Consider the following 18,660-nt stretch of genomic DNA (forward strand, 5'->3'; position numbering starts at 1 on the left):
ATGATGGAGGATGGGTGGGTGGGTGGAGGATGGATGGAGGATGGATGGAGGATGGGTGTTGGATGGATGATGGGTGGATGATGGATGGGTGGATGATGGATGATGGAGGATGGGTGGGTGGGTGGAGGATGGGTGATGGGTGGATGATGGGTGCATGATGGGTGGATGGACAGAGAATGGGTGGATGGATGGAAGGGTGGGTGACACACCAAGGAGGGTGGGTGGAGGGACGAAACGAGGACGGACGGGAAGACGGACGAGTCAGTGACAGAGGCTGGGTGATGTGGGGGCAGGGGGCACTCACCATGGCGGCGTCACTTTCGGACAGAGGTGGCAATGATGAGGACGATGACCAGCAGAACGGTGACTCCGGCGGACAGGAAGTAGCACTTGACCTTGCGTCTCTGGAGCTGGAAGAGAGGAGGAGGCTGTTGTCGTGTCTCGGCCCCAGCCTCCCATCCCAGGGGGGACTCGGCTCGTGCCTGCCGGGGACTGTGGCGCGAGGGCGACTGGGCCCACCCTGGGCTGGCGTGTGCGGTCGCCGGAGCACAGCCCTGGGCCAGGCCGCAGGGAGGGGCTGGCCCGGCTCCAGAGGCAGCCAGCCCCGCTGTGGTTCTCAGTCAGGTCAGCCCGGGGGTCTTATCACGGCCCTTCCCAGTGCCGTGGGTGCTTCTGTGGGCACAGGGTGATGCCACAGACGGCAGAGGGGCCTCTGAGATCCTTAACTAAAGTGGTGCGTGGGGCGTGCACAGGCTGGGGCCCGGCAAGTCCCAGGCGTGCCATCGTCACCACACACTCTTCGCGTTCCTCCCGCGTGTCGTCGTGGCCGTTACTGACGCAGCCAGCCCTGGGCCCGTCAGTCAGGGCCTCGCAGACAGAACACACAGCTCCGTGTGCAACCGGAGTGACACTCTGGATCGGGGCCCGATTCCTGCTGCCTGTGCCGGGTCAGAAGCGCCCGGTGAGGCGACCGGTGACTTAATTCACCGCCGCAGGAGAGCCCCACCCGCTGAGCCCGGGCTGCCCCGGGCTTGCCCCATGCCCCAGCCCCGCGGGGCCTCTGCACGGCCTCCTGTCCGCCGCCTGCGCCCTGCACTTAGGGAACTCCTGCCCACCCCACCCCCCCCCCCCCGAGACCCCGCTCGAGGGCCACCGCCTCCGGGACGGCTGCCTGGATGCTCCTCGCTGCCTGAGGGCCCCCGGGCCCCTGCGTCCCTCGGCACACAGTTGGCCCCGGTCGCCCAGCTCGGCGCCTGCACCTGCCCACTCGGACCCGTGAAGACGAGGCGCCCTGTGGCCGACGACCGCCCTGAACTCGGCAGCAGATGAGACTCGAGCAAGAGGAGCGAGGCGGCCCCCCCGCCGTGGGGTCCGTGAGGGGGGCTCTGCGGGCGCCACCCTCGGGGTCCATGCCCGCCACGGTAAGAGGAGGGGCGGACACTGGGCTGTCGGTCCCGTGGCCTCCCACCGGTGCCCCCCACCAGGGGACCGAGGCTGTGGTCCCAGGGGCTCACCGTCCCGTCACCGTCACCGCCACCGAGAGTCGGGGCGGGGCAGCAACCCCAGGCCCGCCCGCCGCGCGGCCGGAGACCAGAGCACAGTCTCCTGCCGGCCCTTCGGGCCCCGGCCCAAACTGTGAGCACCGCCGTTAGGGGGCCCAGGTGCCTTCTCACCGAGGCCAGGAGACAGACACACGGCCATCCTGGGGCCCATCCCCAGCGGCAGGGGCTCCCAGCCAGGGAGAATCGGGATGGGGAGCAGAGGGGGGGGGGGCGCAGGGTGCCAGGGAGGTGCAGTGAGGCTCCCGCCCCACCATCCGCAGGGCCCCCCTCCGGCACCCAGGCCAGGCCCCAGCAGCTCAGAGAAGGGCAGTGACCCCCACCCGGGCCTCCTAGGGGGTGGGGCGGGGTGGGCTCACGGGTGCAGGACCCGTCCCTCCACCCCCCCAGGACCCTTTCCCTCTGCCCCACTGGGGGGGCCCTTGCCGCCCCTCAGAAGCTTCCGGCCTCACCCCCTTCCTCAGAACCTGCTTCTCGTGCAAATGTATTCAGAATACATGGCATTTCAGAAATATCTATTTGTATATATTTAGACTCCGTTTCAAAAGAATTATTCAAAATCGGAGCATTTGGGTAGCTGGGCGTGGAAAAAAGGTTGTTTCTTAAGTGTTTGCCTCAGAAACACCGTGTGTTCGGGGCGGCTCACAAAGGCTGGGGTTGTCGGGGCAGACGCTCTGCTGCTGGAAGTCCCAGTGACGGGCTGGCTTAGGGCCGACTCCGGGTCCCGGGGACAGGGCACCGGGCGGCGGACGGAGCACTCTGTGGGGTGACCCCGGGTCCCTGACGGCCTGGCTGGGCCCCAGAGTCTGGTGCAAAACCCGGGGCCTGTGCCCCAGGGGCTGCCCGAATGCTCCTGCGTCATCCTCCCCCGGCCAGGTCCCGCCCGAAAGGACAGAACCTGCCCTCTCTGGTCAGGACAAGGGAGCCTCCTGGGGGCTCCGTGAGCCGGCACCAGCACATGGGGAGGGTCCCGGGTGTGGCCGCAGCTGTCCCGTCTGCGTGGCCCGGAGGACGGACACACGGGCGCCCGCCGAGCACCAGCTGGTGACCAGTCCCCGCGCTTGGGTGTCCTCCCACACGAGTCACGCTGACGGTCGGGTCTCGTGGAGTCGGGGGGGACGCCCGGAGTCCCTGGGGTCCCCAGGGACGTCCACACCAGGGGGAGGGTCGCACCCGGAGGGGCTCCCTCCCGGGCGGGACAGGAGAAGGCGCTGCGCCCGGGACGGGCTTCAGCAGACACCGCTCTCCGGCGGCATCTGCGGCGAGGCCGCTGCCCCTGTGCCGGGCCGGGCGGCAGCGCCAGGGCCTTCCTCGGGGCGAGCGTCAGAGCAGGGCGGAGGGCTGGTCCCCTCAGACGGTCACTTGCCCTCTCGTCCCCCCTCTTCGGTCGTGTCCTCTGCCTGGTCCCCCCGTGTCTCACCGAGAGCGGCAGGGGCCGGCCCCTCCCTGCCAGGGGAAGCCCCTGCATCTGGCCCCAGGACGTGAGGATCTGACAACATCTCCTTCATGGCACAGGTCCCCCGCCCCCTGTCTCTTCCCCGGGGGGGGGGGGACGGGAGCCCCGTGGTCTCTCTCCGGCACCAGGGCTGCGGCCTCGTCAGCCTCGCCCCTTCCTGGCAGCGCCCACACCGGCCCCACACAGGTCAGGGGCCCCACGTCTGCTGGCACAGGAGGGCATGTGCCATGCACACAGCAGAAAAAAAGCCAACCCGGTGTGTGACACGGGGGCCCACAGGGATGCAAACCCCCAACCAGACAGGACCGACTGGTGGTGAGGATGGTGGTGATGGTGGTGGTGGTGATGATGGTGGTGATGATGGTGGTGATGATGGTGGTGATGGTGATGGTGGTGGTGGTGGTGGTGGTGATGATGGTGGTGATGATGGTGGTGATGGTGATGGTGGTGGTGGTGGTGGTGGTGATGATGGTGGTACGGGTGATGGTGGTGATGGTGATGGTGATGGTGGTGATGGTGGTGATGATGGTGGTGATGATGGTGGTGATGGTGGTGATGATGGTGGAGATGGTGGTGATGGTGATGGTGATGGTGGTGATGATGGTGGTGATGGTGGTGATGATGGTGGAGATGGTGATGGTGATGGTGGTGGTGGTGGTGGTGGTGATGGTGATGGTGTTGGTGGTGGTGGTGATGGTGGTGATGATGGTGGTGACTGGCCCTGGCCCACTTGAGTCCCCCCCAGACTCCCGAGTGGTTCACCGTTAGAAAACCTACACACGGCAGTCAGCCCGCTGACAGACTGAAGGAGAAACACCAGACAATCACCCCACAGGGTGTGAGAACACAGTGGAAGTGTAGGACGCCCCCCGAGGTCTGTAAAGAAGCTCCCTCGAGCCCCCAGCAGACTCCTCAGGCTGACAGCGGCACCTGTGACAAACCCGACTGGGACCACGTGTGTGCGGGCGCGTGTCTGTCCTCCGGGCCACAGGAGGGAACGGACAGGCTGACTATAAAAGCGGGCACAAGGCACGAACAGACTTCTCACAGCAAAGAAAACCCATACAAACGTAGGAGAGATTCCGCTGCATTCGTAACCAGGGCAACGCAAATGAAGACCACAGTGAGGTACTACTTTACACCCGCCAGCTAGCAAAAATTACGGGCTCTGCCGGCAGGACTTCTGGGAAGCAGCACTCAGGTGCTGACGGTGCGGACGCGACGACTCAGCCACTTGGGGGTCACCCGGGGCCAGCTGAGGGAGGGGACCGTCCACACGCCCGACCCAGCGGCCCCGGCGCTAAGTGCAGATTACAGAGGAGGGCCCTCCCCTGCCCTGAGGCAGACGGCGCCCACAGAGGACAGAGTCCACAGCGCCCACAGAGGACAGAGCCCACAGAGGACAGAGCCCACAGTAGATAGTGCCCATGGCAGACAGCACCCACAGAGGACAGCACCCACGGCAGTGAGTTCTGGCACCAACGAGCACTTGGAGGGTCTCAGGAGGAGGAGGAGGAGGGGCGGGTCTCGGAGGAACGCACACAGCGAGGCCCCGTCCAGGGCGCTGAGACGAGCAAAGCCCCACCCCACACTGACAACCGACACGCTTCGCCCGCAGGCTCCGGTCGGAGCGGCACCGGCTGCTCTGAGCGTCCCGACGGGCGGGCAGCGACCGCAGACGCGACCTTCGGGGAGGACCGCCCCCCGGTGAGCCCCACGGGGTCTTGTGCCGAGAACGCCGGCGGTCCTGCCGGGCCCGGAGGAGGCTGACGTGATGGAGGTCCCCTCGTCACACTTCCTGGGGCACGGGGTCGGCCCGCGCGGCCCGTGCCGGAATCAGACGCCGGGCCAGGAAACGAGCCCAGAAACGGCGGCTTGGGGCCGGCGAGGGCTCTGCAGACACGAGTCCCTTACCCCACACGGCGCGGCCTGAGCGCTGGCCTGCCCTGAGGTCTGGCCCGCCGACGCCACGTGCTTCCCCGCCCCCCACGATGAGCCGCCTGACCCGGTCCAGGGTAAGATCCGGACACGCCCCACCCCCAGGGCAAGAGGGTGGCCCCTCTTGCCGGCCGGGGCCACCTGGGGACCATCCTTGCCGGCCACCAAGGACGAGCCGTGCCTTGACTGTGCACAGCTCACACCACCGTGACGTGACCCCCCAAGACCACAGGGCTGGGCTCCCACACGGGCCCCCACGAACTTCACAGTCCAGGCACCAGCTCCAGCTACGTCAGCCCCCGAGCCGGAGCCGAGAGCCCCCTTCCAAGCCTGGCTGTAACCTCCCTGGTGCCCCCTCCCCCCACCCAGCTCCCCCGGGCCACCAGTGCACACGGCTCCTCTGGCCCTTTGTTTGTCCTCTGAGGAGACAGGCAGCCCGGCCCTCAGCCGGGGTCAAGGAGACTGGGTCCCAGGCGGCGCTGGGCCGTGCCCGGGGCTCGCCCAGGATGCGGTGGGACGGCGTCTGCACACGGCAGAGCTGGTCGATTCTGGTCGATTCCGGTCGATTCCGAATCAAAAGCACAAAGTCCCCCCACCTTCCGGGGGCCTGACATGCCCCTCCCCAAGCACTTCTGCCGGCCTGCGCTGCACCCCGAGCTGCCGGCACGCCCCCCCAGGCCCACTCAGCTGGCCCACGGGACAGGGGAACAGCCACTGACGTCCCAGGCCTGGTGGGCGCGGCGGGAGCCTGGCTCTGCGGTGACGGCATCTGGGGCGGTTCAGTCACACTCCCGGGTCACATGTGTCCCCTTCGCTGTGCTTTCCTGCAGAGCCTCCATCGGTCCTGCCGACAGCACCAGGGCGAGCTCTCAAGGGCTGTCCCCGCCGCAGTGGCTAAGTACCAGGGGCCGGGAACCCGCACCTGGGTCAGGGCGGCAAAGCCACACCGCACGGCCACAGGCCGGTCACCGCTTCCGCCTCCACAGCGGGCACCTCAGGGGGCTTTGGTGGGAGCCGAGTGGACAGGCCCCCTAGAGACCACCCTCAGGGACCGCCCCCTTCTTCCCACGCCCCTGCAGGGAGACCAGGGTGACCCAGAGCTCCCTGGGCCTCCGCCTGGACCCAGCCGGCTGGGGGCTGTCCCTGGTGCTGAAGCTCAAGCCCGGACCGTGCAGGGACCGGGGCGCCCTGGTGGCAGGCTGAGGCCAGGGCCACCGGGACGGGAGCGCAGGCACGCCCAGGTGGCCGACTGGAATGGCGTCCAGACTCCCGGCCCCCGCCCACGGTCAGCCCTCTGCTGGTCACAGGCCGAGCCTGTGCCGGGGCCTCACACAAGGGCACCTGCCCGGGACTCCGTGGCAGCTGGCGATGCCCTGTGGCCAGGGCTCCGAAGGAGAAACCAAGTCCCCCAAAACCGCAGTCAGGAAAGGGCAGAAAGGGACTCTGAGGGACAGGGAGGCTGGGAAGTGGCCGAGGGTGGCTCCTCCCGCCCACACCCTCCCACCCACGGCCCGCGCACCCGCAAACAGGCACGGGCCGCTCCAGGGGGCCATAGCTCCCCGACCAGGGCGTGCGGACTGGTCCATCCCAGGTGGCACCGCCCCACACCCCGCCTTCCAGCAGCACACGGCAGCCCCCAAGAGCCCGGCCCAGGAGAAGGGCCAGCGGCTCCCCCTTCGGGCGGGTGCCGCCCCCGGCCGGCCACCGCATCCTTCGACCCGCAGAGCACGCGCTTCAAGAGAGAGCCCGTCCGACGCCCGGGCGCTCTGTTGGGTTTAATTTTGCTGTTCTTCTGCCCTGCCGTCAGGAGGTGAACAGACACGCCGTTCTGTCTCCTAAGGCGGCCGGGTCACTAATTCATGGGCCGCCAGGGGCGGGGGAGGCTGGCCGGGCTTTCATCCGGCTCTGCCCGCACTGGCTATGCGACCCGGGCAGGTCGCTGCACCTCTCTGGGCCTCTTCTCCTCCGCATAGACGGGGACTGGGGGTGGGGGGGGGGGCTGGCGGTCAGTGCTCAGGTGGGAAGGGGCCCCCACTCCCTCCCTACCGCACAGATCAGGCGGGCGCTGCCTCCCCTGGCCTTCACCCCCATGACTTTTGGGGGGCAGCCCCCTCGTCGGAGCCTGCTGGACAGTGCCCTGGCGGGGAAACGAGGACCTCAAAGCCGCCCCGAGGGGTCCGGGGTCCGGGGTCACCAGCAGGGCGGGGCCCGGACCCAGGCCCTCTGCCTCAGGGCGGGGTCCTGTGCTGAGCGGAGGGGAGGGCACAGCCTGGGAAGGCGGACGAGGTGCCGGCTAATGGGCCCTAGAACACTGTTTCTCTGAACTCAGAAGAAAACAGCCTCATTTGCATGTGATTTGCATACAGCTGCTGAAAATGAGCCCCGATTCCCCTCTGCTTTGAAATGGCATTGTTTCTGCCTGAAAGGGACCTTCCCACGCACACACCCATCCCCAGATCACCCTGCCGTGGGCGGTGTCCCCTCGTCACCTCTCTCCGGAGGAGGCAACCCCCCCTCCCAGCCCAGCCCCCACGCCCCTCTGCAGCGAGGGGCCAGGGTCCCGGCCAGCAGAGCAGGGAGCAGGGCGCACGCTGGGCAGGCGCCCACCGGGAGCTGGGCCCTTGCACAGCCGGCCTGGAGAGGCTCAGCACCTGGGACTGCTCCATGGCTGCCCACCAGCGGAGCCCCTGCGGGACCCCCGCCCCGCACCCCACCGGCACCCTGTGTCCAGGCTCAGGAGTGCTGGACAGGCCCCCTGCGGGCACAGAACTCAGACGCCCCGTCTGGGACGGAGGCTGCAGCCCAGCAGGAGCCCAGAGGCTGCCCCCGCCAGGTGAGAACCCACGGGCACCTGTGGGCAGGGTCTGGGCCCCGAGGACCCCGGGCGGAGGGGCCTGTCTGGTAGGCGTCTGGACAGGGACTGTGGGGGTGTCCCGACACCCCTTCCTCCCGGCTGCCGGGCTCAGCTCAGGGCTGGAGGCCTCATCTGGGGTGCTGCTGCTCCCCCCTGCCCCCACGCCGGCCCCCACTCTCCTCTCAGCTCCTGCCACTTCCTGCAGCCCAGCGCCCCCCAGCCCTGAAAAGCCCTCCTGTGCTCTTGGCTGCCCCCCACCCCTCGCTGCGCCCCCAACACTGCCGGCAGGTGGGTGAGCACCCAGCTCCTGACCTGCAAACACGCAAGTGCGTGCGATGCGCACACACAGTAAACACACCTGCACAGGGCGTGCTGCACAACTGGGTGCACGCACGCACACACACACACGGGTCTCCCCTGAGCCGTGTGCAGGCGCCCACACCTGTCTGTATGCGGAAAGGGCCCGGGCCACAGCCAACACGGTCCCAGTCCGTCTGGTGGCCGGACAGGGTACCGGGGCGGCTACTGTCTGGTCTCCCTGCTAAACCACAAGCCCCGAAGAGGCCGGTCACGCATGACCTGACAGCTCACTAACGTTTTATTTGGGGTGAGACCAGCGGCACGTCCCATTGCACCCCGGATCACACACGTGGGCGCCTCCCCTCCTCCTGCTCTCTAGAGAAGCTGGAGCCAGACCGGCCCTCTGCCCGCCAGGGGGCAGGCCGCACCCCAGGGCCCTGGGGTCTCCCTCGGGTTCCCGCACCTGCCGGACAGAGCGCTCCCCGCGGACGCCACCCCTCTGACGCCGGGGACCACCGACCCCCACGAAGGTACCGCGTCCCCGCCCGCGGGCTGCGCTTTCCCAGGAGCCCGCCCGCCTCGTCCCCCAGTGTCCCACTGTCCCCCAGTGTCCCACTCCGTTGGCATAAAACTGCCCCCGGAACTCGCGTCACTTCCGGGTTCCCGCTCGTTTCCTCCTGGGTCAGACCTCGCGGGGCGGTCCGTGTGCACGGTCTCCCGGAGCAGCAGCTGTCGGCTTCGCGGAGACCGTCACAGCCCCCCACCCCCGCCCCGAGTTCTGCTCCGTCTCCCGGGCCTTCTGGCTGCTTTCCCCGGCTGACTCTACGGCGCCTCACTGTCGTCTCTGTACTGTCTCAAGGCACTCACTGCCAGGCTCTCTCCCGTCTCGCAGGGGCGCGCGAGGCTGAGATTTCCTCCCAAGGACCCGCGGATGGGGGGGTGGCGTCTTCGCCGTGCTTCCCGTCTGTCCGGTTCACGCCGGCAACGCCCCCTTCCGTGACCTCTGAACTCTCTGGGGCTGGGTTTGAATTCCCAGACGTGCGAGGCGCTTTTTACTTTTCTGCTGCTGGTGTCTCGTGGCCACGTTTTTCTACCCACATCGTTTCCTGCGCCCCCGTTCTCCGAAGCTCTGAACGCCCGTGACACCGGCGTGACGACCCGGGCTGCAATCAGACTTTGTAAATATCCATCCCAGACAGGAAACGGCTGAAGGAGTCCGCCACCACCAAACCGGCGTTACCAAAAAACTGTTAAAGGGGCCACTTGAAGAACAAGAAAAAATAACAAATACAAATAACAGAATGGCGATAACTGCACACCTATTGACAATTACTCGAAGTGTCAGTGGAACAAAGGACCCAATCAGGGGACATTCACCGGCCGGACAGGCAAGGACACGAGCCCTTTACACAGGCCGGCCCCGGCGGCGCGGCTCGCTTCCCACGGGGGCCGCGGAGCCTGCGCGCGAGCAGACGGGAAAGGCTGTCCCGTGAAAATGGGGAGATTTAAGGAGCTGCCGCGGTGACACCAACAGCAGACAGAGACGGACTTGAAAGCGAAGGCGACAAGGAGACAAAGAGCCCAGCAGTCCCCGTCCGGGTGTCCGTCCGTCCGGAGAAACCCAGAACGCTCGTTCCGAAAGGCGCGCGCCCCCGCCCCCCCCCCCCGCCGCAGCGCCCCCCGCAGCGCCGAGCGCGGGGCCCAGACGCGGAAGCAGCCGACGCGCCCGTGGCCGGACCGGCGGGCAGAACAGAGCGGTGCGCGCGCGCGCGAGGCGGGTCTCCGCTCGGCCGACTCCGCCTTCCGCGCCAGCAGCGGGGGACCCAGGGGCACCGAGCCGAGCGGGCTCGACCAGGGAAAGACGCGTGGCGGACGGCCGCGCTCGCTCACACGTGGGGTCTGAAAACTGGGCGAGCGCACGAGACAGGAGCCGACTCCCGGACCCAGAACCAACGGTGGGCCCCGGGGGGCGGGGCGGGGCGGGGCGTTGAGAAAGGGGAGGGGGAGGGGCTCACACGGGCGGTCGGACACCCAGGGGTGTGGAACGCGGTGGAGGGAACCCAGACGGCAATCTGTGAAGACCGCGCAGCGTGTCAGGCGGGCACCCGGCTCCCCGGGGAATCGCGGCCCGAGTCGTATGAATGTCCAGCCCCAGCCTGGTGCATCCGAACCCAAACTAGTACTGTGCGGTGACGGCAACCAAAAAATTAAAAAATACTAGCTCTGGCTGGTGTAGCTCAGTGGACTGAGCGCGGGCTGCGAACCAAAGCATCGCAGGTTCGATTCCCAGCCAGGGCACATGCCTGGGTTGCAGGCCAGGTCCCCCAGCAACTGCACATTGATGTTTCTCTCTCTCTCTCTCTTTCTCCCCCCCTTCCCTCTCTAAAACTAAAAAATAAATAAAATCTTAAAAAAAATCAAGGACATAATTTTTTTTTAAAGTGGCTTCTAAAAAAATTAGAAAACACTTTGAGGAACCGTGTCAGCGTCCCGGCGCACCGCCGCACGACAGGGCTCGGGGAGCGTCCGCCGGCCCCGCGCGGACTGCCGCCGAACTCTCCCTGAGTCCCCGCCCGCGCGCCCCTGTCGGAGCCTCCTGCTCCCACGAGCGGCTCCCTCCGCCGCGTGCGTCGTATCCGAGCTGCTCCGTCACGTGTGTCCCGGCGCAGGGCTCTCCGTCCTCCCGGGGAGCGGCCGCGGGCGCGGAGGGCTCCCCCTGATGGCGCTCCCGGGACACGCGCTCGTCCCTGCGGCGAGGTCCGTCCGCCCGCGGCTGGCGTGGCCGCCCGGCGCCCCCCGGCACTGTTCCTTTCGCCTCCGCGAGCCCACCCCCACGCCCCCACGTGTTGGCAGCCACACGGCCTGTCCTGTCTGCTACACGCCACCACACACAGCGCTGCCGAGCTCCGGCCGGTGCACCGGACGCCGCCAAGCGTGTGTTTACCGGCTCGGCACCGCCTCCTGCAGCAGCACGAGCCCCGGCAGGACCCGCCCCTCTGCCGGGGCCACGGCCTCAGCGCTCACTGTGGGGCCTGGCCGAGGGGAGGCACCTGACAGGTACCCCAGCCCTGGCCGCGGTCAGGGCCCAGCGGGGACCGGCGCAGGGGTCGGGCAGGGCCGGCCCGGAACACCAGCGGCTGCGCTGCTCCCGGCCAACGAGGTGGAGGCCACCCACGGCGGGCCCGACCTGGACGAGAGGCGCCCACCCCCCACCTGGACCGGGGTTTACCCGGCCTTCCGAGACACGGGTGGGCTCTGCGGGGGGGGGAGCCCCCGAGGAGGGGCCCGCTAAGGGGCCCTCCGTTCCTGGACACAGCCTGCTCCTGCCGCCTGCCCCTGCCGCCTGCTCCTGCTCACATCTCGTCTCCTTCCGAGGTCCAAACGCCGCCTTCACGTCTTCCTCCCATGCCCAGGCGCCCACCGATCCTTCTGGCCGGCAGCCCCGGTGCCCGTGCAGGGAGCCACCTTGTGGCTGCGGCGTCGCCCCCAGGCGGGGCTTGCTGGCAGACCCTGGGCTGCCGACGGGTCCGCCTCGCCTGCGGGTGCAGCCTGCACCTTCCGCTCTGGGAGGCCCTGGAGGACCAGGCCCGAGGCGGGGGGGTGGGTCTGGGGTGGAGGACCTGCTGCCCTCGGAGGGCTGGAGGCTGTGGGCATGGGCTGGGGCACAGGTGACCCCCGGCCCTGCCTCTGCCGCGCCCTGAAGGCAGGGCCCTGGCCCTTCAGCCTCCTCTGCCGGTTCGGCATTTGCCGGTGGTCCTGTGCAGCCGACACCTGCACTCCCCCGACTTCTGAGTCTGAAGGCCACTCACAGGGAAATGGGGGGCCAGCAGAGGGTGCCGTGCCCCCCCTCCTGCACCACACTGTCGAGGAGCCGGGTGTGGCCCGCCCCTCAGGGCGGAGGCAGGGGCGTGGGAAGGGCGGGAGCACGGCACTGGGGGAGGGCACTCTCTCCCCTCCACGAGCTCCCCGCTCCCCCACACCCCTGCTGGGGTCCGCGCCTCACCCCTTCCCGGCCCCACCCCAGGCAGCCAGAGTCCCCTTCCAGGAAGAGCTGACTCCCCAAAGCCCACAGGGAATGAGGGCATCGTCGGCCCACCCTCCCCCCACCCCCACCCCCACTCCCACCGGCGTGGCGCCCCGCCCAGCCGTCCACACTCTGGCCTGGGGTGTCCTGAGCCCGCCTGGACAGCCCCCTGCCCCCGCCTCTGTCCCTGCTGCCAGGACAGCACCTGCTGGACCTCCCAGACGGAGCGCACACTCGCCCAGAAAGCCGTGCCTGTCCCGGCCGCTGCGGGGCCCTCTGCCCCCGGGCCCAGCGTCCACCCACCCCGCCCTTGGACACACGCTCCTCCAGGGGCCCAGCTCGTGCGTCGGGGCCCAGCCGGGGGCAGGGCCCGAGCCCGGTGCCGGCTGCAGCCCAGCACGGCCCTGGCGGCCAGCCCCCGAGGCTGCCCCGGCCACGTCTGAGGGACCAGGTGAACGGTACACGTTCTCACACGCCCTGAGCCAGACACCTTGCCCCAAGCCAAGCGCTGCTGTCCCCACGGTGGGCCCCTCCCAGCCTCCCAGCCTCCCAGCCTCCAGCCGGGGGCCAGGTCAGAGGCAGACGCACAGCGGGGGCAGCGGAGGGCCTGCACCCTCAGGAAGCTGGCACACCCCCACCCCCACACCCTGCTTGCCCCTCTGAGGAAAAGGGAGAAGCCACTGAGCTTTCTGCAGGGGCAGCTCAGCAAGCGTGTGGGGCTCCTGGGGAGGCCCAGCCTGGCCCTGCGGGCCCCCCACAGGGAAACCCACCCCCAGGTGGGCGCCGCTCCGCAGGCTGTGCACTCCTCGCCCTGCAGCGTCCACCGGGCAGCTGGGGGGGTGCTCACCAGGCAGGTGCACTCGGAGGCGGTGGAGTGACCACCCTGGAGGCGAAGATCCCACTGCCTCTTCCTCTCGCTCCCCCACACCAGTCGTTCCGGGCTCAGAACAGGCCCTGGGGTGTGCCCCTCTCGGGAGAGACCAGGACCTGGACCTTCCAGGGACAGGGCAGGAGGGGGGCCAGGGGCCACAGGCTGCCCCTCCCCAACCCCTGTCACCGACTGACTTACTTGGTGCCGGCCGGCCCCGGCCAGGAGCTCGCTGGCGGCCTCCGTGTGGGAGGACGCAGCCTCGAGACTGGCTTCGATGCTGTCTGCAAACCGAGACGACAAGAGCCATTACTGGGTGCAGGGGGCGAGTGGCCGGCATCCCCCCCTTCCAGGCCACTGAGGTCCAGTGAGGAGTCCCGCCCCCCGAGAGTCAGAGGCTGCAGAGACAGGCCGGGGGCCCCAGCCGCCAGGACGAGGGCACGGCGGCGGCCCCCGGGGCAGGGCGGCCCACTCAGGAAAGGGTGGAGGCCGGCGGTTAGGGTTCTGCTGGCCGGGCCTCAGCCCCTGAAACGGGGCAGCCCCGTCCTGAGCGTCTCGATGGAGCCGCCGCAGCTGCTCTGGAACACGCTCCACACGGACCCGGGGCGTCCAGGCACCGACTGGGGGTGAGTGCTCTGGCTGCCGGTCAGGTGCCGCGCCCCGGGAGGCCTCAGCCTGCACAGTACCCCCCGGAGACAGACAGAGCCCCGCCCTGCAGGCCAGCTCCCCGGCTCCCTCCTGCGGAGCCCGAGGGGCTGCCAGGTGGGCGGGTGCAGCGCCGGCGGGGCCCGTAACTGGTGCCTCCCCGGCCCCAGGCCACTGCCCTCGGGCCTCTACAGGGCCCCAGGTCGGCCGGGGCAGCTCTGAGGGACCCGGACCCCCCTCCCCCCACGCAGCCCGGTCTGGGCACAGTCCAGTGCCAGCCCCTCCTGGGTCCCTGGGATGCCACCCCGCCCTGCAGCACCCCAACGCTGGCTCTGGCTCCGCCCACAGAGGGTCCTGCCCCATCACCGACGCCCATGGGTGCACAAGCACCCCGCCGCCGATCCGGGCGCTCTGTGCCGGCCCGCCCACCCGGAGCTCTGCGTCCCTGCCAGAGGCATGTGCGGTGCCTGCGAGCCCCATGAGGCCGACCTCTGCTGTCCCCTCCGCGGTCCTGCAGGGGAAGCTGGTCCCGCCTCTGGCTTCGTCCCCAAAGTTTCCTCCCTGCAACCTTGCCTCCCAGCTCCTGGAACCCGCCCTGGGCCCTGCCCTCCCCCAGGGAGAGGGCCAGAGGGCGGGGCGCAGGGGTGCGGACGGCGGGTACCCACCGACGACCTCTCCTTGCTCCGACACCACGGAGGCCAAGTCCTTGACGATCTGGTTCACGTCCAGCACGTCGCTCTGCGGGGACAAGACGGCGGCCCTCAGGTGCCTGGGGCTGTGGGGGCTGCGGCCAAGGGCGCGGCCCTCGGGGGTGCCCGGAGCCAACCACCGGGATAGTCCGCGGTCGTGCCCAGGGTCACCCCGAGAGTCAGAGACAGGGCTGGGATCTGCATCCTGTCTCCTGACCCCAACGCCAACCCCAAACTCTCCACAGACCCCGGGGCCGCGAGCTCCCCACGGGGTACCGAGGACCCGGGGCGGCCCCCGGAGGGTCACAGTCCTGCCCCGAAGACGTCCCCTGCCCGTCCTCGACTGCAGCCCCCTGACTGGGGAGTCCTAGCCCTCCCCTCCATGCCCCCAGCCCCACGCACAGGCCACTGCCAGGTGCCGCCCAGGAAGTCCTGGGGGAGGAGGGGGTGGGAGGACCGGTGGGGGTAGGTAGACGGATGGATTCCGGACAATAGCCCCACTGCTGTCCCAACACCGGGTGGCCCCATGAATCAGCTGGTGAAGCGTAAGGAGCTGAACCTGGAGCAAGGGGTCCTGGGGCACCCCCACCCCGCCTGCCGTGCTGGCCCCTGGCGTTTCCCCCCATCTGCCCGCAGAGCGGCACCAGTGCCCGAGAGAAACTCGGCCGCACCCCTCCCGCCGGCCAGCCCGGCCCCGGCCCCGGCCCCGGCCCCCTCGCCGGCTCTGCGGCTCACTCCGCAGCCCGGACTCATTTCCACAAGGGTCGCTTCACCCCGCGCGAAGTGTTACGGGGAAATCCATTTTCTTTTTAGGAGTGTTCTGGGAAATGAAGCAATTAGCGTGATCTTACACTGACGCACGCTATCAATTGTAATTCAATTACTGGGCTCCGCTCTGCGGGACCGGGGCCGCGGCCGGGAGGGCGGTGGCCAGGGTGGGGCCCCGGGCGCAGGCCCTGGGGCTGCAGCAGGTGGGCGAGGGAGGGAGCACGCAGCCTGCCGGGCGGCCTCCGCCTGCCCGCGCCGTGGGCGAGCACGCCGGCCGGCACCGCAGCCACAGAGAGGGCACGCGGGGAGACAGCCGAGGGGTTCTCCTGAGGACGTGCAGTGCTCACAGCCGAGGCTGACGCACCTGACTCAGGTCATGGGCGCCAGAGCCTGCCCCTCCGGGTCACTGGGGGGCCGCTCCTGGGAGGGCTCGTGGCACGGCCCAGGCAGGGTCTGGCCCACCTACGGGCACCGCAGCCTGCCCAGAGGCCGGGCCTCAGCACCAACACGCAGCCAGTGCCCCGGGAGTCCGCTGTCCAGAGCAGCGCTGACCCAGTGACCTGGAGTGGCCCGGACGTGGCGCAGGGTCTCAGCCTGGCTCCCGTCCTGGGCCTCAGGAGAGGCCCCCTCAGGGGTCAAGGTGACCTTCCAAACGGCTGCAGACTCGCTGATGGCAGCACCCGGTTCCCCACCCCCCAGGCTCCACCCCCCGGCTCCCAGCAGGACAGGTCTGGGACAAGCAGCGAGGGGCAGGCCCGCAGAAGGGGGTGCCCAGGAAGGGGCACAGACCAGCTGCCTCACCATCAGGGGGCTGCATGGAGTGGGAGCATCTGGGCCCAGGTGGCAGCACGGGCAAGTGTCCGTCCGGTCACCTCCGGGCACCTGGGGGCCAGGCCTCAGCTCCTGACGGAGGCCACCGAGGACAGGTGGGGCCTCCTGGAGGGTGCGGCAGAAGTCTGGATCCCGCCGGGACGCAGGTGGGAACCCCGTTCCAGCCCGGGTCCTGGCTCGGCCCCGGGCCTGAGCTCCAGGCCAGGCTGCCCGGGGGCCTGCACGGGGTGGGGGGGGGCCACGTGCTGGGCATGGGCCCAGGGCGAGGGGAGGGAGGGTGGGGGCGAGACCGAGAGACACCTCCACTCAGCGCACGCTGGAACCACACGGTCGTTCTCCCACCGGCCTGCGACACCGGCGCTCGCCGAGAGCCCCCCAGTACCTGCTCGGCCTTCCTTCGCGGGCACCGAGGAGGGCCGGCCTCTCGAGGGACGTGACAAAGGGGGGGGTTCCGAAAATACCGCCGCGTTTCCCCTGCTGTGAAGCCGCTTCTCATACCCAGGATCTCGGCAACCACCCACCCACCGAGGCATCGGTTCCGGTCCCCGGACAGCCACCCTCGTGTGTCGGTTGACTCCGTGTCCACAGGGAGACACGAGCCAGACCAACCGTCAGGCGCGGGGGCTGCCCAACACCGCCTACGGGAGGGGTCAGCCCAGCCTCCTCCCTCCAAGGCCTGCCAGGTCGCCATGGCAACAGCAGCCGGTGCTCTGAGCTCTGCACCTGGAGTGGAGGTCAGGTGAGACGGGCAGGAGCAGCCGGGCGCAGACACGGCCGGCGGGGCCGGGGACAGACCCAGCTGGGGGTGGACAGCTGACTCTGGTCCCAGCTCCACGGGCCAGACCGGTGCCCGGCAAGCTGGCGACGTGGCCGCCCTCTCCTGCCCCAGAGAGAGGGGCCCCCCTGGCCTGCCCTGTGCATCGGGAGAGCGGCCTCACCCTCAGCCAGGTGAAGGCAGCACCGTGAGGACAGAGCTGGCTCTGCCACCGCCACGTGGTGCCCCCAGTGACCCCCTACACCCTCACCAGCCGGGACAGAGGCCGACCGAGGGGCCGGCGTCGGAGCGCCGCAGCCAGGCCCCCCACTGGCCCGCGGTGGGGCATGTGAGCAGCCCCTGGACACGACTGCATCGGGGGCCAGACACCTCCTCGAGCCCATCGGCCCCCCGTGTCCTGCACCCACTCCCAGCCTCAGCTCCGCCAGCAGGAGGGGCGGCCTGTCTCCCCCCTGGGCGGGATGGGGTGTGGGGGCGTGGCTTGAGGGGTGGAGCTCGAGGGGCGGGGCCCGAGGCGGGCCGGCGCAGCACCAGGCCAGACCCCCTCCAGGGGGTAGGCCCCGTCCCTGGCAGACAGGGCACCAGGTCCTGAGTGGGGCGCCTGCCAGGCAGCTGCAAGTCAAGCAGGCCCTCAGAGAGCAGCTGCTCCGGCCCCTCCCGCCGCGGAGAAGGGGACGGAGGCGCAGAGTGGGGGGCCGCGCCCAGGCCAGCGCCACACACAGAGGCGCCCCAGAGCTGCGCTCCACCTGCACTTCCACCATCGAGAGACGGGGCCCTTCTGCACGCTCGGCAGGGACCCCAGGCCTTGGGCAGGGGCTGCAGGTGATCCGTGGCCACAGGCACGTGGGCAAACCATGTCCACAGGGCTGAGCTGCAGGAGCCAAAGGACAGCCCCCCGCTCACACTGCCACCTGCTGGCAGCACCCCGGAATTGCAGGTGCAGCCCGCGGAAAGGCTGAAGGGGAGGGAGGGCCACGGGGACTGGGCCGCAGCTCCCCAGGGCGGCCCCGCCCCCCGGCGGAGGGCTGTGCCCTGCTGGGAAAACCCGGGGAGACGCAGGGCGCGTGCTGGGGGGCTACTGGGGCTCCGGATCCCCCAGAGGGCCCCGCGCAGGCCGCCAGCACCAGCCAGGCTCGGCGGGAGGCGGCCTCGTCCGCTGGCCGCAGGACGGGCGTCCCCAGAGCAGCGCTGGCCCAGCTGGCCCTGGAGGGCTGGGTCGCCACACCAGGGGGGCTGGGAGCACACGCACACGCGTGCACACGCACGCACACACACGCGTGCACGCCGGGCGCTCACCTCGATCTGCAGGATGGCCTCCTCGCGCAGCCGCGTGGCCTCCCAGTCGTCCTCGGTGACCTCGGGGTGCGGCGCCTGCTCCTGGCCCCGCCACGCGCCGCCGTCCCCGGGGCGGGTCTTCTCCTCGTCCGCCAGCTCCGCCAAAGGGACCCGCGGGCTCTGCTGACGACAGACAGGCGGCTGCCCCGCTGCGCCACACGGCCCACGGGCCTGGCTGGGTCTCTCCCGCCGGGTCCAGCGGCCCCGCCTGGAGGCCGGTGTCTGCTCAGGGCGCCAGCAGCCCCCAGTGTCCGTGTGCTCCCCACCCCCACCCCGCTCGCCCCCTGGCCAGGGGAGAGCAGGGCCGGCCGGGGCTCTGCAGCCACAGGGGTGGCGGGCCTGCGGCTCAGGGGACGTCCCCACTGGGGACGGCGGGCAGGGTTCGGGGCGGGAGGCCAGGGGAGTTGACCCAGGCCTGGCTGCGGGGGGTGTGGCGGGATCCGCAGCCCAGCTGCAGCCAGGGCCACACAGGAGACCCCACAGCTCCACGTCCCCAGCCTTCCAGGGTGGTAACTCCAGGGGACTCCGGGGCCCCACAGAGCCCGCGAGCACATGTCTGGTGAGTGCCAGTTCTGGGGCCACACCTGTGCTCTGGCAGGCCCCGCCTCTGTGGGTCAG

At 69.7% G+C, this 18,660-nt stretch overlaps 2 protein-coding genes across 3 annotated transcripts in view; one reads left to right on the forward strand and one right to left on the reverse strand.

Annotated features, from left to right (window-relative positions):
• Positions 1-18,660, forward strand: part of LOC123833008 (basic proline-rich protein-like) — a 176,079-nt gene that overhangs the window by 119,009 nt on the left and 38,410 nt on the right. The gene's annotated exons all lie outside the window — the stretch shown is intronic.
• TSNARE1 (t-SNARE domain containing 1) overlaps positions 1-18,660 on the reverse strand; it is a 47,457-nt gene that overhangs the window by 2,664 nt on the left and 26,133 nt on the right. Inside the window, exons 8-11 of one of the 2 annotated variants that reach the window (XM_045860708.1) lie at positions 18,004-18,162; positions 14,310-14,382; positions 13,201-13,283; positions 305-410 (exon numbers count right to left, since the gene is read on the reverse strand). In XM_045860708.1, the coding sequence (XP_045716664.1) occupies positions 315-410; positions 13,201-13,283; positions 14,310-14,382; positions 18,004-18,162 (411 nt within the window). In that variant the 3' untranslated portion in view covers positions 305-314. Of the gene's footprint in view, positions 1-304; positions 411-13,200; positions 13,284-14,309; positions 14,383-18,003; positions 18,166-18,660 lie in introns of both variants that reach the window. The other variant, XM_045860709.1, reaches the window with a different exon arrangement.

This window comes from Phyllostomus hastatus, unplaced genomic scaffold (genome assembly GCF_019186645.2).
Source record: "Phyllostomus hastatus isolate PE091 unplaced genomic scaffold, TTU_PhHast_1.1 phas_scaffold_21, whole genome shotgun sequence".
NCBI lineage: Eukaryota > Metazoa > Chordata > Mammalia > Chiroptera > Phyllostomidae > Phyllostomus > Phyllostomus hastatus.